At 58.6% G+C, this 23,140-nt stretch overlaps 2 protein-coding genes and 1 long non-coding RNA gene across 4 annotated transcripts in view; 1 reads left to right on the forward strand and 2 right to left on the reverse strand.

Annotated features, from left to right (window-relative positions):
- Window positions 1-2,634: 2,634 nt before the first annotated feature.
- Window positions 2,635-3,354, reverse strand: BRD3OS (BRD3 opposite strand). The gene has a single exon (XM_049773743.1). The coding sequence runs from the start codon at window positions 2,892-2,894 to the stop codon at window positions 2,643-2,645; it is 252 nt and encodes an 83-aa protein (XP_049629700.1). The 5' UTR covers window positions 2,895-3,354; the 3' UTR covers window positions 2,635-2,642.
- A 4,858-nt stretch (window positions 3,355-8,212) lies between these two features.
- Window positions 8,213-10,282, reverse strand: LOC126009338 (uncharacterized). Its single transcript, XR_007495893.1, has 2 exons — window positions 10,030-10,282; window positions 8,213-8,741 (listed from the first exon to the last, which is right to left on the reverse strand). It is a non-coding gene; the product is annotated as an uncharacterized LOC126009338 (long non-coding RNA).
- Window positions 10,283-11,013: 731 nt separating this feature from the next.
- Window positions 11,014-23,140, forward strand: part of VAV2 (vav guanine nucleotide exchange factor 2) — a 52,186-nt gene continuing 40,059 nt past the window's right edge. The window contains exon 1 of one of the 2 annotated variants that reach the window (XM_049773753.1): window positions 11,014-11,328. In XM_049773753.1, the coding sequence (XP_049629710.1) occupies window positions 11,125-11,328 (204 nt within the window). In that variant the 5' untranslated portion in view covers window positions 11,014-11,124. The remainder of the gene's footprint in view (window positions 11,329-23,140) is intronic. The other variant, XM_049773751.1, reaches the window with a different exon arrangement.

Genomic DNA, 23,140 nt, shown 5'->3' on the forward strand with positions numbered 1-23,140 from the left:
GCAGACATCTTACACCCTGTGCCACCGCTCCGGTCCCCCCTTAAGTAACTTTTTTTAAGTGACCCTCTTTTTCAAGGTGTTTTCTAAAATGATCTTTCCAAAATGTTCCCCTCCAACTCAAAGCAACCAAGGCAGACCCTGGTAGCCTGAAGCAGGCTTGATAACCAGTGGGGACCCCAGAGCCATGGGAAGGGATGCAGAGCTACCGCTCACGCTCACCTGCTCGCTTTGGAGGGCTGAGGTTTGGTCATACTAGCCCAGCTGAGCTCTGGTGCTGTGAGTTTGGGGGTTCACACATGCATGTTACCAGTTTATGACATTGGGGAGGCTGCAGCCAGATATGAAGCGGCTTTTCCCAAGTTCTGGGCCTGTCCCTGGCCTCTTCTGGAGGGTCTGTGGGGCTCCTTTACCTTTGTGAGACCATTTCTCTTTAGGATTTTGTTGGACTGTACTGAGTTGAGGGCCCTCCCACCAGTGGGTCTACTGCTTCGTAACAGTTATTTCCTAGCCCCGACATTGCTCCCCACAAGCCATCCTCCCTCTTGGTGCTGTTTATAGTATATTCCTGCACCATCAACTTGTCTGGAAACTTCAGCAGCACAAAAGTTGGGGACAGAGGTTTCTGCTCCTCGGGCAACTGTTCTCTAAAAATGCAAAAAATAAAAAGGAGGTGTTTGTGTGGCTTTCTGTGGTATGTGGAGACCCCAGTTTCCCTGTGGAATGTATGTGGAGGAGGGGGGGACACCTCCCCTCATTTGCTGAGGATCCCCTAAAGAACCCCACATGCTACCTCGTGGCTGTGACCCTCAGTCTATAAGGCGACTCTGTGACTTAGGAACCCTCATTTGGGGGTCCTCCAGGCCCCCCTAAGCAGGAGTCATTCAGGCCAGCGTGACCCAATGACACGGTGCTACTGGGGCTTGTCAGTCACTGGTACAGCCTGGACTGAGTGCTTGTTTTGTGTCTGGTTCTGAGAACCCATGTTTTTGCCTAAGGAAATTGGAGCTTCAGTTCTCTTCAGCCATGTGCCCTTGGGACAGGGCCAGGGTTTCCTCGGTAGAAGCTTTGGACACTCTGTCCCCAGCATTTGTGCTGAGAGTCCAAGCCACAGGCGGCCCTCTAACCCCGCTGTCCAAAGTCGTTTTTCCAGGGAGGCACATGGAGGGCCCCCAAAGCTATGTATCAACCAGCTGGTGCTATCCTACCTGAAAGCTGACCAGCTCCCAAAGTGTCTGAGGGTGCTCTGGGAACAGCTAGACCCCCAGCCAAGTGAGACATCACAGGCAAACCCCTGGCTCCTGTGACCAGCTCCCCTGAGTGAGGAACTGAGCTGTGTCACCCTCAGTATCCCCCTGCTAGGTGCTCCTGGACAGCCAAGCTGGTGTCTTTTGTTTTGGGGTCATACCAGGCAGCTCTCAGGGGTTACTCCTGTCTCTACGTTCAGAAATTGCTCCTGGACAGGGCTGGAGTGGTGGCACAAGCAGTAGGGCGTTTGCCTTGCATGTGCTAACCTAGGATGGATGGCAGTTTGATCCCCCGGCGTCCCATATGGTCCCCCAAGCCAGGAGCGATTTCTGAGTGCATAGCCAGGGGTAACCCCTGAGTGTCACCAGGTGAGCCCCCCCCAAAAAATCGCTCTTGGCAGGCTTGGGGGTCCATATGGGATGCCGGGAATCAAACCAGGTCTGTCCATGTTGGCTGTGTGTAAGGCAAACACCCTACCACTGTGCTATCTCTCTGGCCCCTGGACTGGGGTCATTTTTGTTTTGTGGCTACATCTGGAAGTGCTCAGGGGTTACTCCTGGCAGTGCTCGAGGGACCTTATGGGATGCCAGGGATCGAACCTGGTTTGGCCATGTGCAAGGCAAATGCCCTCCCTGCTGTGCTTGTAGCTCCAGCCCCTAGACTGATGTCTTTAATACTTGGTGCAGAGGCACAGAGCATCCTAGTCTGAGAAGCAGCACCCATCTTAGGAGTCCTGCTGGAATGTAGCTTCTGGAGTCAGGTTTCGGAGGGCCGATGCCCACTAGATACATGATGCTGACAGGTTCCCCCAACCCCCTTCCTACACTCTCAGGGGCAGGCTGGGGCTTGAGCACTCTGGGACTGTGGGTTTGGCTGCCAAAGGAAACCTTTTGTGATCTAGCTCCTGGGAGCAAAGAGAAGCTGGTGAGGAAGGAACCCCAGAAGGTGTTTATTTAGAAAAGAGAAACGAGGTTTAACCAGAGATGCACCTGCAAAGTCTCAGACTCGGATCTGATCCTACCCGGTGGTGCTACGGCGCAGACCAGCCAGGGCCGGACACCTTCCCCGTGTGCAGGGCTAAGTGTTTCTTGATCCCTAGACATGGAAGCCACCAAGGACACCCCAAGCAAGGCAGGGGTGTTGGAGCAGCTGACACCACCTTCGTTTGAATCACTGTGTTCAGAGACCTCGGTAGTCCCTCCAGGCCCTGGGAGCATAGCGCCAGGCACCTGCTGATGGCCCCTTTTACCCGCTGAGTGGGTGAGGTATGCTCATGGAGGAAAAGACAAGAACTCAGTTGGCTGGGTTGTGTCGGCTGTGCCCGAAGACTGCAGGGCACCCAGGTCTGAGCGACTCAGAGACGCTGAAAGACTGGGCCAGGTTGTGATCCCCAGGAGTCACATCACGGTGCAGAACTTGGACCGGCCGGTGTCGCGCACTCTGCTCCGTTCACGGTCGCGAACCAAGACAGCATCGTTGCCGAACTGTGAGTACCACATGCTGCGGCTGCGGCTCAGGTAGGTCCCGGGTGGCCCCGACTCCAGCTGTCGCTGCTGCTGTTGCCATACTAGCAGGGACGTGTCCCTGTAGCGGAGTCGCGCGTGGCCTTCGGACAAAGCGAGCTGGGCCAGAGGCGCGCGGCCGCTCATGCCAGCTGTAGGGCACCCCCTTTTCACCAGGCCACGACCCCGGGAGGGATCGTTTAGGTGGAGACCGCGGGGGCTGCAGCCTTTCGGTGTCTGCCTGGCCGCTGGGAAACGTCAGGCGACATGGAAGAAAGGCGTGCAACCAGAGGGCAGCGCTTCACTCTGGGTCCTGGGCCCACGAGGGCACCTGGGCGAGATGCCCACGGTCCTGGCCCAGAGGCCCTGGCAGCGCACAGCAGATGTGCGTCCAGGGCCGGTGGCCAAGAGCCTCCATCGATGCCCGCGGTTGGGGTGGACCTTACGCCAAGCTGGTAGCAGTGTGGGGCTTATCTAGGCAGCCTCTCCGGCTGATCACTCTAGCTGGAGTCCCTCTCCGGGCTCTGTGCTGAGAGCTGGGAGCTTCCTGTCCAAGCAGGGGTCTCCCGAGACTGCAAAGAAGCAAAGAAACAGGTCAGCGGGGGAAGCACTTCGGAGGGCCCCCATCTCCGGCCAGCGTCCCCCCAGGACCCTAGCTGGCCTCCCCGCTTTCTTCATCCATCTTTAACCCGGGCCCGCCCGCTCCATCCCTGCTGGTTCCGTTACCTGCACCAGCTGCGTCTCAGTCTCCCGCATCCAGACCCGCAGCCCCGGGCCCCGCAGGTCGGCCCTGCGCTGGGGCTTTGGAGACGAGCACACGGGGCGGAGCCGGGTCGCCATGGCAGCGCAGGGTGACGGCTGAGTGCCGAGGCATCGATGCCGGGTCACCCAAACCGAGTCATCGATAGGTCCTGCCTGCAGCCGCTGGACACGGACAATCCCTACACACACCCACACACACACTCCCGACAGGTTGAGGGGTCACTTTCGGAGCGTGAAGCTGCGGGATGCGGGGCCTCCTGCTGCTGCGGGCACCGCACCCTGGTTGGGTGCGTTAAGGGTGCCAAGAGTCAGCACGGGTGTCTTTAGCCGTCCTGGACTCCCATCTGGGTCTGGTCGGAGACGCAGTGGCCTGGAGCAGACACAGGCCAGCCTGCCCTGCCCACATGGGGACGGTTCCTAGCTCCACCCACAGATGCTTAAACACCAGCCAAGCACCACTGGTTTCTGCACCCTCGGATTCCAGCACCCTTGCCAGAAGCCCATGTCCCCTCTGGGGGTGGGGGGTCCTCCACTGGTTCCTCCCTTTCCAGAGAGCCTGCCCCTTCTCTGAAGTAGGAGTGTCCATCTGGTTGGTTTATCCTGAAGTTTGCCCCTGACGCTATGGTGGACCCCAGCACAACCTCTTCCCAAGCCCATGGGGTTCCGCTGGGGGCACGGGTAGCAGACAACCCCTGCTCAGCGTCTGATCCTGAGCATCTTTGGGAGCGACCCCTGAGCACAGAGCCGGAGCACCACCCGGGTTGGCTCCAAAACAAAACGGAAGAAAACTGGGTTTCATAGGAAACTTAGGGATTTAAGTGCCCATCAGAGGAAAGCAAATGTGCCTAAATCCAGGAGTTCTCTCTCTCTCTCTCTCTCTCTCTCTCTCTCTCTCTCTCTCTCTCTCTCTCTCTCTCTCTCTCTCTCTCCCTCCCTCTCTCTCTCTCTCTCTCTCTCTCTCTCTCTCTCTCTCTCTCTGCCTTTGGGGGGAATCTCTGCTCTTTCTTGAGCACATTACTCTTCCTTTTTTCCCCTCTCTCTATCCCATAAGGTCTCCTGAGCACCACCAGGAGTGATTCCTGAGTACAGAGCCAGGAGTAACCCCTGAGCACAGACAGGTGTGGCCCCCCATCCAAAAATAAAATGCACACAGGATGGGGGAAGACAGTGCTCATTGCAGGTCCCCTCTCCCTCCCACTGCAGGACCCCCCCTCCCTCCCATGTGGTTAAGGGCAGTGTCAGGGTGCCCAGAAACTGAACCTTTTAGACTCAGAGGAGAGCCTTGGGAAGTCCCTTGACTTCAGTATGGGGAGTGGAGCTGTGTCTCGGTGTCTGTGCTTGATTTCACAGCTAGGGAGCAGGAATGTCTGTGAGCGCCCACCCATGTTCAGAAAAGCCCAAGGGGAATCTGGATCAGCATGTGTGTGTCCTGCTGTATGTACAGGGTCAGCACGTGTGTGCCCTGCTGTGTGTGTGGGGTAAGCGCATGTGTGCACTTCTGGGTGTGTTAGCAGCACCCCAACAATCCATCTTTGGGTGCCACCTCATCCCTGAAGAATCCTGAGACAGGAGGGGCCCAGGATCTCCCCCAGGCAGGTGGGCCAGGTATGGGTTGTCTGCTATCCATGCCCCCAGCAGAACCCTGTGGGCCTGGGGTGAGGTTGTGCTGGGGTCCACCAGGGCCTCAGGGGGTAACTTCAGGATGAAACAGCTGGGCACTTCAGAGAAGGGGCTAGATCAGGAAAGGGTGGAACAAGAGGAGGGACCCCCAGAGGGGACATGGGCTTCTGGCCAGGGTGCTGGAATCAGGGGTGCAGGAATCAGTAGTGCTGGCTGGTGTCTGAGCATCTGTGGGTGGAGCTAGGGACACCACTGCCCCACTGTGGGCAGGGCAGGCCTGGCCAGTGTCTTCTCCAGGCCACTGTTGTCTCTGGTCAGACCCAGGTCAGAGCCCAGCTAGGTGCCCACAGCTGTCTATGCCTTCTCCCAAGGCCATGTGACCTGGCTTCAGGCCACCTGGCTCTGGGCCTCCAATCAGCACCCTGGGCATCCTATAGGGAAACTGTATGATGCTCTAACTTATCACCTGACCATGCCCTGGTCATGGGTAGTGAAGATATAGATGTGCGGGAGGTCACAAATTCTCTGGGGAAGCCTGTTGGAAGGTTCTGGAAGGCCAAGAAGTGGTCACCACACCCTGTGGTCCTCAGAGCTTAATTCTTCCTAGCTCCATAACCAGGGTTATTTACAGTGGTGCAGGGGTTTGAACCGAGGTCAGCTGGACAAGGCCAGTGCCCTGTCCCATCCTGTGGCTCTGAGCCTTGAGGTGGCACCTTGCTTTTTTGGGGTAGCAGGTGGACATAATTCCTTATACTTTACTGCTGCATCCTAACCTAACCACCCCTGGCCTTTTCCCGGGGGTGGGTCCCTCTCCCCCCATTCTCACTGTGACCCTCCTTCCTACTCAGTAGTGCACACAGCCCTTGTCATGTCCCTCCTTCCTCCAAAGCTCCGTTGGGTGCATGGGGCAGTAGTGGGTTCAGGGCTTTGACTTGGAGGCTCCCTTGCAGTTTCTGGGAGTGAAGGTGGTACTTGAGAATGGGGTGCAGGGCCTGGCAGGGGCTCCCAGGTACTGTGGGCACCAAAAGCTCCCCCTTTACCCATTGACACAGCCTGGACTTTAACATTCACTGGTTGGAAGTCATCATTTATTCCTTTGATTATTTTGGGGCCTCCCAGGAGGCTCAGAGCACTGGCCCAGGACAGCAGGGCCAATTCTTGGAGTCCCCAAGGATGCAGAATTGCACGGATTTCATAGTGTTAGGGTTCAAATGGGCCAAGCTGGCGGTGCCAGGAGGATTGAACCAGGTGGGCTGTGTGAAAGTGCCTTACCTCTGCTCAGGATTTTCAGTTTGCCAACCCCCCATTTAAGGGGAGCTTCTAGGGGTGTGTTTCAGGCCACAAGAAGAATCTGGCCTGGACACTCCTGTCTACAATCTCAGTGCCCGTGATTCTGATGCACCCCAAAACTCAGTGAGAACTGTGATGCGGCAGAGTAGGACCCAGAAATTAGCAGCAACCCCACTAGCTCAGTGCAGACCGGATGCTGGCCAGGCCACTGCTGGTCACGGCAGCAACAATGGATAGAGGAAGGTGTGACCACTAGCTGCAGACATAACTGTGGCTAGCACTCGCCCATCTAAAATCTTCTATGCCCCTTCCCCAAGACAAACACCATTACCAACTGCTTCTGGGCACAGCAACCATTTTCAGAACCAATAACCCTCAGACCTGTAGTAGGAGGACTATTTTCATTGTGGTGGACTTAGTAGCAGGGTGTGAGTCTGTACCTCAGTGAGACAGGTGAGCACGGGGAGCACGCGCTGCCCATCATGGGCCTGAGTAAGGAGAAGTTAGTATGGGGGGAGTCAGAGGGTCTCAAAGAGGAGGGATGGGGGATTGTTCAAAGCGTCTGGGATTGGCCTCTGGTGGAACAGATCACCAGCAGTGGGTAACCCCCAAACCTAATGCAAACAAGATGTGTTTGGGTTGTAGGCATCAGTGGAAAGGCCATGAGTATGCTTGGTTTTGGGGTCCTTGTGTTCATGCTCAGGGACTCCCCCTGACTATACTCCAGGTTTATGCTCAGAGGTGCTCAGGGGACCATGCGATTCTGGGAACCAAACTGCAATCCTGGGGCTCCTGTATACAACGTGGCTACTTCAGTTTTTAAAATTAGATTTGGGACCAGAGCGATAGCACAATGAGTAGAATGCTTGCCTTGCACGTGGCTGACATGGGTTTGATCCAGGCATCCCACAGGGTCTTCTGCCAGGATTGATTTCTGAATACAGAGCCAGGAGTAACCCCTGAGTGCCACCAAGTGTGTCCCAAAAACAAACAAATTAAATCAAATGCCCGAGTCCAGAGGTTGAACCCCAATTTATGACCTGCTGGTCACTTCTGAAGCAGCAAGGGGATCTCTGCCTGGAGTGATCTAGTGGTCTTGGCCCTGGAGGGCATGTGGAGCACGGGTTGTTTGGAAATGAATGATAAGGGCCAGATTTCCCCCACCATGGTCCTTGTGGTGCCAGAACAGCAGGAAGGCCCCCTGCAGAGTTGTGAGCCCTGGTTCTTGCAGCTGACAGCGTTGCCTGGTGGACCCCGACTTCAGCTGTAGGTGTGTGTGACATGAGCTCCCTGAGCCTCCAATTTCTTATTGGCAGCAGTGAATCCAATTCTTGTGCAGAAAGAGCCAAGCTCAGAGGATCATCTGGTTCCAGGTGATCTGGACAACCTCTCCTGGGCCTCCTTTTGGGGTCCCCCGTGTCCTGATGGGTGAGCCTGGGAGGTTCAGGACTCCGAAGTCACATCACCCTTGGGTGGTGCTCTTCCCAGGGCTCGCTGAGCTCATTCAGCTGGTTTCCAACTTGGGCCGCACAGGTGGCAGTGGGGCCTATAATGGGTGGCCATCAGGGGCCTGGTGACGCACAGCAGGCCCTGGAGACAGTCACTTGGGGACAGTCACTGGGGTTGGCCCAGTCCTGGGGAAGGGCTGCATCCAAGGAGCAGTTGTTCTGTTCCTGTTGGGGGCCCCACCTTGGTTTTGTTTGTTTTTTGTTTTCTGGGCCACACCCAGCAATGCTCAGGGGTTACTCCTGGTTGTACTCAGGAATCACTCCTAGCAGGCTCGGGGGAACCAAATGGGATGCCGACGATCAAATCCAAGTCAGCCATGTGCAAGGGAAGTTCCCTCCACATAGGACTATCTCTCCAGCCCCGAGGTCCCACCTTAGGTAAACCAGGCCTAGGGCCTGCAAGTGAACCCCTGGCCCAAGCAGGGATTGGGCACTTCGGGTGCTTGAGAGAAGAATGGGGTGGAGGGAGGCTGTGTGGCCAGGCAGCCTCACTGGCACCTTCACATGCCAATGGAGGCTTCAGCATGAAGGTGCCTGGGCATAGGCTGAGGTCAGGACAATGAACCTTGTGAACACAGAGTTGGCAGTGTAGACAGGAGTGGGAAGTGAAAGGAGGGAGTACATGGAGAACCTGGGCTTGCACTTTGCGTGGGCAAGTAAAAGGTGGGATAGGGGCTGGAGAGATAGTACAGCAGGGAGGGCGCTTACCTTGCAAGCTGCCCACCTGGGCTCAATCTCTGCATTTCATAGGGTCCCACTACACCACCAGAAATGATTCCTGAGCACAGATCCAGAGGGTAACCCCTGAGCATCACTGTGTGTGGCCCAAAAACAAAACAAGGCTGGGAGCAGGTGGCCCCAAGCATCAAGGAGCGGAAGGGAGAACTTCTGGGTCTACTGCAGAGTAGACCTGGCTTTGGGGGGGATCTTGGCTCTCCTAGCAGGAGACCAGAGCCCACAGTTCAATAGAGCCTTGCTGGCTGGGAAGGGCAGATCCGCTCTCCAGGGTCAGCAGATGTTGGCTGTGACCGCCTGACTTTGGGGGTACGGAGTTGGTACTGCACTCCTGGTGCCCAGAGTTCCATCTGTCCTCTTGTGGGGGCCAGTGGCCCAGCCCACCCCTCTAGGGATTTGGGCAGATGTTGAACCTGGGGTCCCTTCCCAGAGTTCCTTCTCCAGCTGCCATCAACCCTTTTCTTCGCACTTAGGGGCCCAAGGTGTTTTGCCCAAGGGGCTAAACCGGCATATAGCCAGATCTGAGAGGGAAGGGAGGGCTTGGAATACCCTCTCCCTGCTGCATGCACCCACACCGTCTGGGGGTTTGCAGGATATCTGCTCTATCCTGGTCAGGCTGCCTGGAGCTCTGGACATATGTGGGTGACTGGCTGAGGGGCAGCACCCAATGGTGGGCGCCAGTGTCTCCTTCACCCAGTAGGGGGCAGCAGACGAGCGTGGTCACCACTAGCGGGACTATTATGTCCTGGGCCCAGGCAGGAAGGGCAGGACAGACAGAAGAATCCTTGTGCAGAGACACAGGCCTCTTGGGGGTTCCACGAGCAGGGAGCCCCAATCTTCTGCAGACACTGCTCAAGGCAAGTGCACACCCGTCCAGACCAGGTCGGGCGGCTGGTCCATCCACTGAGACTCAGAGAGAGGGTCTCTGGAGGGGGTCAGTGCTGGCCTAAGGGAGCCCACTGAGGGTTCTCTTCTACCAACAAGGTAGGTTCAATCCTGCCTGGGAAGGTGCCCAGAGTGCACGCGAGCCTGCACCCACCCCCATGTCCACAGAGGCTGACCCTCCCCACTCCTCATCCTGAGGAGTCACTATTCCTTGCCCCTTCCATGGGCGCACTTTGGGGAAGAAGGAAGCCGAGTCTGGGTCAGCAGTGAGCCTGGAGTAGCCCCGTGCGCCCAACTCAGTGTAACACCTCTCCATGCCAGAGGAGAAGATGGGACTTTGCCGGGAGGCCAGTACAGACCCGCGTCCAGCACCCCATTCCCAGATTCACCCCCTCTGCCTCCTGGAACGACCCCATCTCGCGGGTGCCAGGGTGGTGAGCTTGGGAGATCCTGAACCTGGATGCGCACGGGGGTGTCCTTACCTGGAGGTACCCTCCTGCGTGCAGTCCTGGAGTGTCCGAAAGGGGCTCTGGGCAGCATGTGGGGGAAGCCAGGGACCCCGCGTCTACCGTCTCCACGCTGTGCGTTGGCTTCTCCTAGGACCTAGACTCTTAGGGCTGCGGGCCGCGAGAAGAGAGAGGCGCGTCCTCGTCCAGGCCGGAGCCAGTGACTCTGATGGTGTTTCCTGCGGGGGGAAACCCGGGCGGGGAGCACCGGAAAGGGCCGAGTGTGGAGTGTGGGGTGTGGAGTGTGGAGTGTGGGTGTCTCCAACCCTGGAGCCTCATCCTCTGGGGTGGGGCATGAGGGGGGGCGTCTTTCCCAAAGAACCTCAGAGTCCCAGCACATGGGGTGTGCGCCCTAGGTCCAGGCCCACGAGCCCAAGGCAGGCCCCGCGCACACACACACACACACACACACACACACCGCACCCGGACTCCTTCCAGCCGCAACTTTCGCCTACGGGGCTGCGGGGGCAGGAAGTGGGGGGTGCGGGGCGGCGCTTGGGGGGGGGCGCGGGGAGACCCCGCCCCCGGCCGCGCCCCCCGCGCCCCCTCGCGCGCAAAAGCTGCCGAACCCGGACGCGGTGCGCGGTGCGCGGTGCGCGGAGCCCGCGGCTGGGGCGAACAAAGCGACGGGCCCGGACCCGCCGGGCCTTTGTCTCGGGCCCAGCCGCCGGGGAGGACGCAGCATGCGGGGCCCGGCGGGGCGGGTGCAGGGGCGCAGCAGCGGCAGGGAAGGCGCGCGGGAACCCCGGGGTGCGCGGCCCGTGGTGGCCCGGGGGCGCGCGAGCGACTGAGCGAGGCCGGGGCCGCTTGAGGCGGAGGAGGAGCGGCAGCAGCAGCAGCAGCAGCAGCCCCGGACGGAGGAGGGCCGGAGGGGACGCGCAGGGCGGCCGGCGAGGGGTGACCCAAGCCCGGGGCCGCCCGCCCGTCCGCACAAAGCCCCGCCCCGGCCGGCCGTGCCGTGCCGAGCCCCGCGCGCGCTGCTGCTGCTGCTGCTGCTGCGCGGACGGGCGGACGGGCGGGCGGGATGCCCCGCGGCTGCCGCACTTTGGCCCGCGCCGTGCCCTGAGCGCCATGGAGCAATGGAGACAGTGCGGCCGCTGGCTCATCCTGTGCCAGGTGCTGCCCCACGACCACCGTGTGGTCTGGCCCTCGGCCGTGGCCTTCGACCTGGCGCAGGCGCTGCGCGATGGGGTCCTGCTGTGCCAGCTGCTGCACCAGCTCTGCCCGGGCTCCGTGGACCTCAAGGACATCAACTTCCGGCCGCAGATGTCCCAGGTGAGGTTTTGGGGGAGCACGGCGGGGGGGGGGTGTCCCGGAGTCTTGCAACCCAACCGGATTGGGTTCCCGGATTACGCACCGCGGGGACAGCCTGAGCCGGAGAGAGGATTGGAGACTTCTGGGGGTGGCTCAAAGTTGCCCGAAGTGCTCCCCAACCTGGAGCTCTAGGCCGCTGGTGCCAGTTCTGACCGGACCCCGAGCGCCCCTAGGCCGCTGTGCCACAGCGCACCCCGCGCTGTCGCCCTTATACTCCGTTGCCTGCGCCCCCCTGTTCCATGCGCCCCTGACTCACTCCTGCGCACCCGGACCATGTGGCCGCCGGTTCGGTGTCTAGAGGGAGGGGGGAATAGAGGAGCATCTGGGGCTCTCGGGGACGGGGTCTCACCATTTCCAGGGCTCGGGCTGGGCCCCAGGATTTTGCAAGTTGATGCCAGCAGGACCCCCCCACTTCAAGAGCCCCCTCAGACCCTCAAGTGTGGCCTTTGTCCTGCGCAAGGCGCTTTGGGGCGGGTGGGGGGGGTGGACTGACCTTTCAGGTCCCTAAAAGCCAACCCATTCCCCCTCCCCTGTCCTTGGGAGGCTGCACCACCGCGTCCGCCTAGATCTCTCCGCACCCCCTCTCCGTGGCCCCCTGCGGTCTGGTCCGCGTGGTCAGGGCTATTCTCTGTGTGGGGCAGAACCAGATGGGGGGAGGCCTGGTGAGTCACTGCCATTCTGGCCTCTGCCCTCTGACTTTGCTGCTGCGTTTCCATGGAGACGCGCAACCCCCTCCCCGAGGGGGACTGGTCTCTGACAAAGGCCTACCCTGCAGAGGGGGCGCCGCCTGGCTTTGCAGTGCCGGCAGCCCAGGATTTGGGGGTTCAGCCAGGGACAGCGCCCTGGGCCCTCCCCATCCAGCAGGACCACCAGAGTGACTCCCCCCTCTCCTTGACCCAGCCCCCCACTCCCCGGCTGTGGGTTGGAGGGCAGGTGTGGCTGCGTGGCCCCTACACCAACTAACCTTTTCCAGGGTCCTTGGAGCCACGTGTTGGGGGGCAGAGGGCTGTGTGCTGGCCCCGGGGGTGTTTGGAGTCTGGTGGAGTGGGCTTCTGGGCCAATGACTCCCTGTTTGTTAACATCATGAGCCCCCTCCCCCCCAGTTGGGGGTTGAGGAGGGGGCAGAGGGGCTCCTGGCCATGTGGGTGAGGTTCAGGGGGGTGGGGCGGCCTCCCAGTACCCTGTTCTGTGTCGATGCAGGGCTTGTGGGGGGATTCGGTAGGGGAATAGGAGTAGTCTGCCATGTGCCGCTGGGAAGCTCTGTGGAAGGGGTTTGGCTGTTTGAGACTTGGGGCTCCGGGGAGCATCTCTGAGTCTGTCAGGACTATGTGGGGAGCTTCTTGTCCACGTGCTCAGTCCCCCTTTCTCTACACCTACTGGAGAGGTCTGCACCCCAGTTCATAGAGGGTAGGGACACCTGGTGCTTGTGGGGTTCCCAGACTCAGAGGGTAAACTGGGGCTCAGTTGCAGCCCCTTATGCCTGGAGATGGGTGTTTCCAGGGACTGTGGGATAGTGGCCTGGGCACTCGTTTGTGGGACCTTCCTAGCTGTGCCAGTCCAGCCTGGTTCCAGGCACCTGCCACTAATGACCGAGGGGCGCCTGTTGGGCTCTCCAGGCCTGCCAGGATGCAGCTCGTTGATTTGTTTGTCGGAAGTGCAGGAGATGCCCTGGGCTGCATCATGCTAATGAGGTGTGTCTGCCTGGAGCTCCAAGCCAGGGCATCCCTGGGCACTGCCTGGCTGCCTGCTGTCGGCTCTGCCTTCAGGGTGCTTGCTCCCTCCCTCCCTGTTCCTCACCACCTGAAGAAACCTCAGAGTGACTGTCCCCTGTCTCCATCCCACTTTGGCTGGTTGGATATACCTTGTCTGCACCAAGATGGAAAGACCCGCCCGCCCCCATACATACCCTTGTTTTTTTTTTGTTTTTTGAGACCATATCTGCAGATGCTCAGGATTTACTTCTGGCTCTGTGCTCAAGGGTCATTCCTGGGGGTGCTTAGGATTTACTCCTGGCTCTGTGCTCAGGGATCACCCCTAGCAGTGCTCATGGCTTAATCCTGACTCTGTGCTCAGGACTTCTTCCTGGCCTTGTGCAAAGAGCTTACTCCTGGCTCTGTTCTTAGGGATCACTTCTGGTTCTATGACCAGGACTTCCTCCTGACTTCCTCTTTGTTCAGGTATCCTCCTGGCAGTGCTCCAGGCCCCAGATGGGGTGCTGGGAATGAAACTGGGGCATCTGTGTGCAGGTTATGCACTCGCCTCCAGCCTCTCTTCAGTCACAACCTTTAGCCTGGGGCTTCCCTTTGCAGTCTGGGGTCTCCTCTCCCAGGAAGCCACCCTGCATCCTCCCATTCCCCTTGCCCGCATCTGTGTTCCCTGGGCCTTCCGCATCTTTCATTTTGGGTTCAGCAGGGACAGCAGGGAGGCAGGGTGCCTTAGGTCTGGTGAGCCAGATTGGGGAGCTGTCTGGGTCCTGGACCTGTCCCCAGATGCTTCTCTCTGCTCCTGGGATGACTCAGATGTGGTTATGGCTGAGACCTTTTCTTGTCTGTTCGGGGTGATGGATTTGGGGCCCTTCTAACCAGTCCTCCAGTACTGTCAGTCTTCCTAGAATTGGGGTCCCCAGCTGCATCCCTTTCCATCACTTGGGAATCATGGCTTCACCTCATGGTATTGGTGGGAGTTGCCCCCCCCCCCCATCTCCATTATTGTGGCACATGGGGGCCAGGGAAGTGTCTCTACCACCCTGTTCAGAGGTGAGGGGTGGAATCAGCCCCCAATGAAGGGAATCACAGGTGTGTCCAGAATACCCTGGGGGGGCTGGAGAGACAATATCTGCCTATACTTGGCCTGCCTGGGTCTGTTCCCCAGCACCCCTAAACCCCTTGAGCCCTAAGCATAGTAGCTGGACAATCTACCCTGATATGGACACACACCCTCTTCCCTTGTCCCTCTTCTGTCCCCTACATTCTGTCTCTGGCTTCCTGTCACACATAGGTGAAAAGTTTTTTTGTTTTTGTTTTTGGGTCACACCGAGGTGCTCAGGGGTTACTCCTGGCTGTCTGCTCAGAAATAGCTCCTGGCAGGCATGGGGACCATATGGGACGCTGGGATTCGAACCAACCACCTTTGATCCTGGATCGGCTGCTTGCAAGGCAAACGCCGCTGTGCTATCTCTCAGGGCCCAGGTGAAAAGTTTTGTTTTTGTTTTGGGTCACCTGGCGGTGCTCAGGGGTTACTCCTGGGTCTGTGCTTAGGAATCATTCCTGACAGGTTTGGGAGACCATATGGGATGCTGAGGATTGAAACCGGTTCGCCCACATCCTAGACAAACACCTTAACACTGTGCTATCATTTCAGCTTAAACCCGGTGAAAGGTAAGGGGTAAAGGGCTACCCCTCTCACTGTCAGGGCTACCACGCACCGGGAGTGGGGGGCTCCTCTTTGCACAGAATGTTCCGGCCCCTTCTGGTTTTGGGTGTTGGGTAGGGAGTCTGGGGCCCAGATGTGGTTCAAAGGCAGAGATGGGAATGGGGGTCAGTTGGTTGGGCTGTGGGGGTCCATGTGGCACTGGCTGGGCAGAGTTGGCTGCTTGCTCCTGCTGTTTGGCCCCGGGTAGGCCAGGTACTCGGGGATCCTGTGCCAGGGTGCCCACCCCAAGGGTTCGGTTCCATGCGAAGGCTCAGGTGGGCACTGAGGTGGGAACATTTCCTTCTTGGGGTGGATACCCTGGAGGGCCATAAGAAAGGGGTACTTCCCAGCAGCACAGAAATGGGTGTGTGGCTGGCACCCAAGCTTAGTGTGTGGCTGGAGGCCCCATCCCCAGTCTGCTCTGGGGTCCAATAATTCATATTGGATGTGTCTCATATCAAGGCGCCTGTACCCCTTATCCATCTGGGTGACCGACCATGTCCCCCATTCAGAGAGGACCCTCACATCCTCCTGTGTCCACACCACATCTGCACCTGCAGCTCCTGGGCTTCATGTGGGAATAGGGAAACAAGGTCTGGGGGGACTAGTGGTGGCGTCTCTTGGCTGCCTCTGGAGCTCTCGCTGCCTCCTGTGCATAGAAGTGTCCATGGTGCTGTCCAGGCCCCCCTTGGGCATGTGGGCTGTGAGTTGCTCCAGTCTGTGATGACCGTTGATTCCCAGGCCCTGCACCCTGCTTTCTTGGCCCCTGATAGGGGTGAGGCCTGTGTGGGTTTCGGGAAGACTTGGGGGGCTATGGGAAGAATTAGGCTCATCACTCCCTACCCCAGCTGGGCACTGCCCACCCTGCCCAGCGTGTCATCATCCTGCCCCAGAGCCAGGACACATGTGTTGGGACTCAGGCATGCAGGGGTGGTCCCCGAGCCCCAAACCAGTCCTCCCTGTCTCAGCGGATCATGGGTGCCTTGTGGGACTCAGACGCTGCCCCATCACCCCGAAGCTGGATAGAGGACACAGGGTGCCTCTGCGTTGTGGGGAGGCAAGGGACCCCAGCTGTGTACATGTTTGGATTCCTGGGGTGAGTGCTGGACCATGGACCTGGCTTGGGGGACAGTCAGCTCCCAACACCCATCCTGCATGCTACTGTTCAGGCCAGGGGTGGTTGTGCTTGATGGAGATGAGCAAAAGAAACAGAGACAGTAAACAGAGACAGAGAGACAGATAGGCACAGAAACAGTGAGAAAGAGACAGTTGAGACAGGGACAGAGGCAGAGACAGATGCCAGCAGCCAGCTTTGACTTTGGCTTATCCCACTTGGAGCTGCAAAAGGGGTTTTTGAGGGGAAAGGAGTGGGTGTATGTGTGTGTGGGGCTGGCTCAGAGCAGTCTGGCAGTTTCCACGCCCCTCTCCCTGGCTGCCTGCACCAGGAAGTCCCATGCCGTGGTCCTGTCCTGATATCCTCCCTGTGCCTCCTGGATGGCGACCTCATATCCGCTGCTCCTCCCAGTGGCTGCCCAGAGGACCCCACATTGAGGGGGACCTCCCATTCTGGAGGTGCGAGACCCACCCCTTCTCACCTAATGTGTGAAAGGGGCTTCTGCGCCCAATGCATGGGGACCCTTGTACCCCCCAGTACTACCCTCATCCCCACGGGCTCTACTTTTTCCCTGGGGTGCCTCCTACCTCCTCGCACCCCCTCAGTGGGGAGGAGAGTGTCCTCATTAGGGTGGGTGTGAGGGAGCCTCTGTCCCCTTTCCTCAGACCCTGAGGACAGCAGATCCCAGCTCATGTTGGTGGGTCAGAAATAGGTCCCCGAGTCTTGGTTGCAGAGCACAGACCTTAGAGCCCACCTGCCACCTGGGCTGTGGTGGTGGTGGTGATAGTGATGTTCACACCATGATCCCCCTCATTCCCGCACCCCACACATGAATGCATCCCTGCGCATACACCCTCAGGGCCCCCACTGTATTGTTGACTGACTTGCTTCCAGGACCTTTCTATAGTTTCTTCAGGCCCCTCTCCTCCAGAGAGCCTTTCTGGATTCCTCCTATCTTTCTGCTGCCTGCAGGCTCTCAGAACATTTATGAAGCAGCTGCTTCCCAGGAGTGGTTGACCCTCGGGGAGACTGGGGTCTCTCTGGGGGGGTGCAAATGGGGTAAGCCCAGAGGTGATGCCTTTGCTGAAGAGGAGACTAGATGGAGCAGTAAGCTTGGCCCAGGTGCTGGGGCATGGAGGGGTCTAGGGAGACCCAGATGTGTGCTGGTGGAGGATGGAGGATGGGGGGCAGGGAGAGGTGGATTTAGGGGGAGGCCCTGGTGGGCAGCAAGCATAGGGAGGGGTGCCACATTTGGGCCTTGGAGTTCTGAGTCAGCTTTGTGTGGAACCCAAGGATGGACCCGGCTTTCTCTGAGGCACTCACAGATGGTTCAGAGCCACTGCACTGGCCGCTTCCAGGGTCCAGAGGCCCTAAAATGGTGGTCCCAGGGGTGCTGGGGGCTCTCCCCTCCCTCCACACTCTTGATGTCTCAGGTCCCCAGGACAGCTGCTGGGGACTTGCCCATCCTGACCCTGCATGGACCTACATCAGGCTGGCACTGGGTTGGGGGTCCCCTGGATGAAAGCTCACGGGGCTCTTCTCCCACATAGTGTACCTGGAGCACCCCTGTATGGGTGTTCCTATCTGCTTCTCCTGGGGTTCTCTCCTGTTAGTTTTGGGAGTTTCTCTGAGCTTAGTGGCTGCTGAGCTGGGCAGGGGGTGGGACCTGGTGCCTGCCCTGCCAGATGTGCTGGGGGTCTGACATATGCATGTCACATGCCACCACGTTCCACTTTGACTCCTGGATCAGCGTGGGGAGCACTTTGAGGTGCACTGTGGGGAAGTACTGTGGGAAGCACCATTGACACTTTGGGGGAGGACTGTGGGTTGCATTGTGAGGTTCACTTTAGGGAACACTATGGGATAGAGCATGGGAGCATGTGAGATGCAGTATAGGGAGCACTTGGGGAGTACTTCAGGTGCTGGGTCTGCACCCCCTCGGCCGTGTGCCTATGGGAGGAAGTTATAGTCTCTGGGTTCTGGGTTCTAGTCCTGCCTGTGACCTGGCCTTGGGCCCCTCCTGGTGGGACAGTTGTGGCCCCCACATCCCTGAGTGTCTATCTGAACCTTCAGCTGGGCAGGACCCCACAAGGGCATGTGTTTCTGGAGTTCCCACTGTGGTACCTGTGGGACCCCTTAGGGTCTCCTCACCCTGGTGGGACCCCAAAACTGCCCTCTGCTTCCTTTTCCTGCTGACCCGTCTTGGGGGGGACGCTCTGTATCAGCCTGGCATAGAGCCCCAGAAAAGAGCTCACTGGAGCTCAGGCATCTCTCTCCTCTTCTCTGGATCATCCTTGGGCTCTGCTCTGGTCTGGGGCCTGAAGCTGCGTGTGCAGCTGGGCTGAGGAGGGGGTGGTTTCTGACCCGTGGATCCGCCCCACTGCCCTCTCACTTCCCGTGTCTGCCCTGCTCAACTCCCCAAAATAACCCCGGCACCGAGCACCTCTGCGCAGCCAGGAGCCGGAATAACGACTCCCCGAGGGAATGGACCAGATGGGGTGTCTCTGGGAGTTTAGGGGCTGCCTAGTGGGGTCCAGGAGTGGGTAGTCGAAGATGAGGTTGAAGGATGGGGAGGATCCATACTGTCCCCATCTCTGCGCTATCATCCCCCCATCTTTGTCCCCCATCTGTCCACTCATCTCTGTTCCCACCCCTGGTTTTTGTGCCCGAGGTGACACAGCCCCTCCCTGAGCTGGGCAGAGGGCAAGGGGACCGCCCAGCTCCCTGTGACCCCTTGCTGCCCTGTCCTGCCCCACCCATCCCCACCCCAGGATTCGTCGGCAGCTGTGGGGGACATTCCTGACCCCAGTCTGGGGGGGGGGCTAGGCAGCACAGCTGCTGCCCTGGAACAAGGAAGCGACTGCTGTGTGGAGATTCCCAGCATCGGCTCAGAGTCCAACTTCCTGCCCGGGACTTCCCGGGCGACAGCCGAGAGGTGTCAGAGGCAGAGGGGCAGAGAGGGCAGAGGGTCAGTGCTCTGGGAAATCGAGAGCTCCCTGTTGGGGTGTTGATCCTGCTGACACCCCACAGTTCAGCTCCCCCCGAGTCTGCGCCGTGTGAAGCAGCTGCAGCCGGTTCTGGGGGCCAGTTTCTCCCCAGTGGGGTGTAGGCTGGGGCCTCTGATTTGGTTTTTCCTTCACGCACTGCTGGACACGGGGCGTGACCCCTGGGCTATGGTGTGTGGGACTGAGCCTGGTTCTTGCTGCTTTCAGCCCCAGAGCCTAGGCTGACGTGTTATCAGGGTCCTCGAAGGTCACACCCTCCGCATCTCTGAGGCTTGGTCGGACAGCAGCCTGGTTCCAACAGGGTGGTTGTGTGGGCCCTGGAAGGAGCGGCTCCTGGGTGCTGGGGAGGGCAATTTCCCCTACCATCTGTCTTGAATGGCATCCCTATATCCCTGCACTCCACAGACATCACCACTACTTCACCTTCACACACCTCCTCTGTTGTCCCTCACGTACATGAGATCCCACACCTGGGCCCAGTGGGGCTGCCAGCGCCACCTCTGTCCTGGGCTTCCTGAACCTTGCTCTGTCTGTTTTTGTCCAGAGTCTGCAAACAGTTTTTTTTTTGTTTTTTTTTGTTTTGTTTTTTTGGGCCACACCCGTTTGATTCTCAGGAGTTAATCTTGGCTAAGGGTTCAGAAATCTCCCCTGGTTTGGGGGGACCAAATGGGATGCTGGGGGATCGAACCACGGTCCTTCCATGGCTAGTGCTTGCAAGACAGACACCTTACCTCTAGCGCCACCTCGCCGGCCCCGTGCAAGCAGTTTTGGGCCACTCCTGGCTCAGTGCTCTGGAGATAGTCACTGTGATGCCCACATAGCCTGGCGAACCTCTGGAAGGCCTGTGGCAATGGACCAATCAGTACCCTCAGTTTGGTCATTGTATGGACATGGCTCCCGGGGCTTCCAGGGTGACAGATCTGTGTAGCCTGTGCTGTGAATGGAGGGGACCCAGCCCCGTTGATGTGGCGGATGGGATGTGGCCTGGGCTGGAAGCACTATAGTAATCCACATTTGCCATAAACCAGCAGGGGGCCAGGCTATGTCTGAGGGTGAGCACCAAGTCAGAGGGAACCGAGGGAAGCAGCCATTGATTGGCAGATCTGGCTCTGCCTTCCCACTTGTGTGATCCCTGAGCACTGTGATTCCTGCTAGCTGCCTCATGGCACTAGTCAGAGGGTTTGCGTGTGTGCCTGTTGATGTGTGTGCATGTTCTGTTCAATCTGTGCTTGTATACATGTGTATGCATGTTTACACACATGTTTATGTCTGTTTGCACATATTTGCAGCCACACATACATGTGTGGCTATGCATCTGTGTGCATGTGTATATATGTGAGTGTGTGTAGTGGACTCAGCGATGCCAGCCTGACGGTGCCTATCAGTCAGGCTTTGCTTACTGCATACATGTGCCTAAGTGCATGTGCCTGCATGCGTGTACACGGCCAAGTGAGCCTGTCCAGCATGTCGGTGTCTGCTGGTCACTGGTCTGTGTGATGGCCCATGGCACCAGTGTCTCCTCTGGGGAAGGGGGAAGGATCCACATCTCCTGCATCCCCCCAGAGCGAGGGCCAGAGACCATGAAGTCTCAGCTTCTAGTCCACTGCTTCGGGGCAACCCAGTGTGGCACAAGGCACTGAGCCTTTGTGGTTGGAGCTGCACCCCCTCTCACAGAGCAGAGACACGCCCTGTCTGCCCATGTCCCTCTCCTGGGTAGAAATGGGCCCAGCATGTGCCTGTGAGAAGAGGCAAAGGAAGCTTGGGCCTAGTGTCCCTTGAACTGTCCCCTTATGGTCTGTGGCCTGTTTGGCTGGTGGCCTTGCAGTAGGTAAGCAGGGTGGGGGGTGGACAGAAACCTCCCAGCCCCCAGACTCAGCCAGGCTCTGTGAAATGAAATGGGGGGGGGAGTGCGCGACCCTCCTGTCAGCTGTTGGCTGCAGGCTTGCCCCCCTTTGCAGCTCGGCAGCTGCGTCTCTTACATGGAAATGAGGCCCCTGTGGACCGAGTTGGGAGGCACAGGCATAAAGAGAAGAAGAAATTCATTCCCTCAGCCCCTGGGTGGGTGGGGGTGGATGGAGGCTCATTCCGAGCTGCAGACTCAGCAGGCTATGCATTCCCAAGAAAGCACCTGGGTGGGGTCCCTTGCCTCACCCAAAGATTTCAGGGGTGTTTTTAATTTTTTGTTTCTATTTGGGCCACACCCGGCAGTGCTCAGGGCTTCCTCCTGTCCTGGCTCTGTGCTCAAGGAATCACTCCTTTTGGGGTAGGAAGCTCATGATGGGGACCCTGTGGGGTGACAGGAAGGGAGGCAGGTACCTCTCCTGTTTGATCTCCCACCCTGTCATGGCCCTGAATGAGGCTCCTCCCTCCCATGACAGCAGGCAGGGAGCCCTGGTGGTGGGTCACCAGGTTGGGCTGCCCATACTGGGCCTTTCAGGGTCCTGCTACCCCAGGCGGAGTGACCACTGCAGTGGGGGTGGGACATGAGTGTGGGCCAAGGGGCCTTGTGGGATCCTGGGGGTCTGTTTGGGCTGGGGGGGGACACTATCCAGCTGGTCCATAGCATCTGGCCTGGCCAGGGCATGGATTGGCCTATGGGGTCTACATGGTGAGGGGCTGGCAAAGGGTGATTTTAGGGGCTCCTAGCATGGGGGCAGGAGGTGGTTCCTCCCCTGCACAGTTCTGAGTCTCTGTGTTCCCATCTGTCTCAGGTGGAAGAACTTCCCTTTGATTTTTGGGGGGGCCTGCGGCGCTCCTGATTCTGCACTCAGAAGTTGTTCCTAGTAGGCCTTCAGGGGACCATGCGGGATGCCAGGAATCGAACCTGAGTCTGTCCAGGGTTGGCTGTGTGCAAGGCAAATGCACTGTACTACCACTGTACTATTTATTGCTCTGGCCCCTCGCTTTGAGTTTTTAATCACTCAGTACTCAGTATTGGTCATATGAGTGCTTCTCACTTAGCTTCCTGAGTGCTTCTCACTCAGTCTTCTATTAGTGCTTGTCTTTTAGTCCCTCATGAGTGCTCTCTCACTCAGTTCTCTGAGTGCTTTTCTCTCAGTGCTCCATGAATGCTGTCACTCAGTCCTTTGTGAGTGCTGACCACTCAGTCCTTACAGATACCACTCCTGGGCCCCTGGGCTGACTCCTGAACAGCCCTTCTAGCTGGATTTTACCTCACAGTCAGCTGTAGGCATGCTCCCCACTGTTGTGAAACTTGGGGCCTCCTTTACTCTGTATTAGGCAGGACACCCGGGCCCTCAGTGGTCTCCCTCTGTCTGGGACGGTCTCAGGGCCAGGCTGTGTCACAGCACAGACTAGTGTGGCCTGGTTGGGAATTGTAGACACAGCTGGGTGCCCACTGGCCCAGACCCATGGGACATGCAATCAGCTTCGAGCTGGGCCCTGCCCACAGGCACTCAGTTGTGGTGAGACGTGCCTTGGGGCTCACTCCCAGAGCCCCCCACCTCCGCCAGGGCTGAGGATTGCCTTGGTCCTGTACCCTTCCTCAGTTTTCTTTTTTTTGGGGGGAGGCCACACCCGGTGACACTCGGGTTACTCCTGGCTACGTGCTCAGAAATCGTTCTAGGCTTGGAGGACCACATGGGATGCCAGGGGATCAAACTGTGGTCCGTCCTAGGTTAGCGTGTATAAGGCAAACGCCCTACCGCTTACATCACCACTCTGGCTCCTAGGTCTTAGTTTTCTTAACTGCAGGGAGAGTGACCGCCGGGCATAACTGAGAGTCCCTGGGGCCGCAAGCAGACCCCTTATGCCAGCTCCTTCTCAAGCCCAGCCTCATCCGTGGCTGATTTTCAGAGGCCAGAGGGAGATTGAGGGGGGGGGGCAAGAGAGGGGTTCCTTGGGGCAACGCAGGGCCAGGGCCCCTCCTCTCGGGTGCTGTTGCTCTGTAGCAGGAGGCTGGCCCAGCCCAGCAACGATGGTTTCAAGCCATGTAATTAGCTCTAAGATGGGTGGAGGAAGGAAAACAAGCGGGTGGAAATTAGAGACGAGCTGGGTTGTGCAGAAAATAGAGGCGCTGGGGAGGGGGTGTGGGCTACGGGAAACTCTCGCCTGGACTATGACCCGGATATGCCCTGAGCAGCTTAGGAGGCCTGACAGGTCCCTCAATCTCTCCTGCCTCCAGCTGCAGGCCATGTTTGGTGGGGCACCCCTGCCCCCCAGCTCCCCTTTGGTCTACTCCCCTGAAGTGCTCCACAGCACACTGCCCAACCACTGAGGCGGC

Source organism: Suncus etruscus, chromosome 5 (assembly GCF_024139225.1).
Source record: "Suncus etruscus isolate mSunEtr1 chromosome 5, mSunEtr1.pri.cur, whole genome shotgun sequence".
NCBI classification, from domain to species: Eukaryota; Metazoa; Chordata; class Mammalia; order Eulipotyphla; family Soricidae; genus Suncus; species Suncus etruscus.

What these genes read in the sequence shown, in the direction of transcription:
- BRD3OS (XM_049773743.1), bottom strand. Translation starts at nt 2,894, where the DNA reads ATGAGCGGCCGCGCGCCTCTGGCCCAGCTCGCTTTGTCCGAAGGCCAC.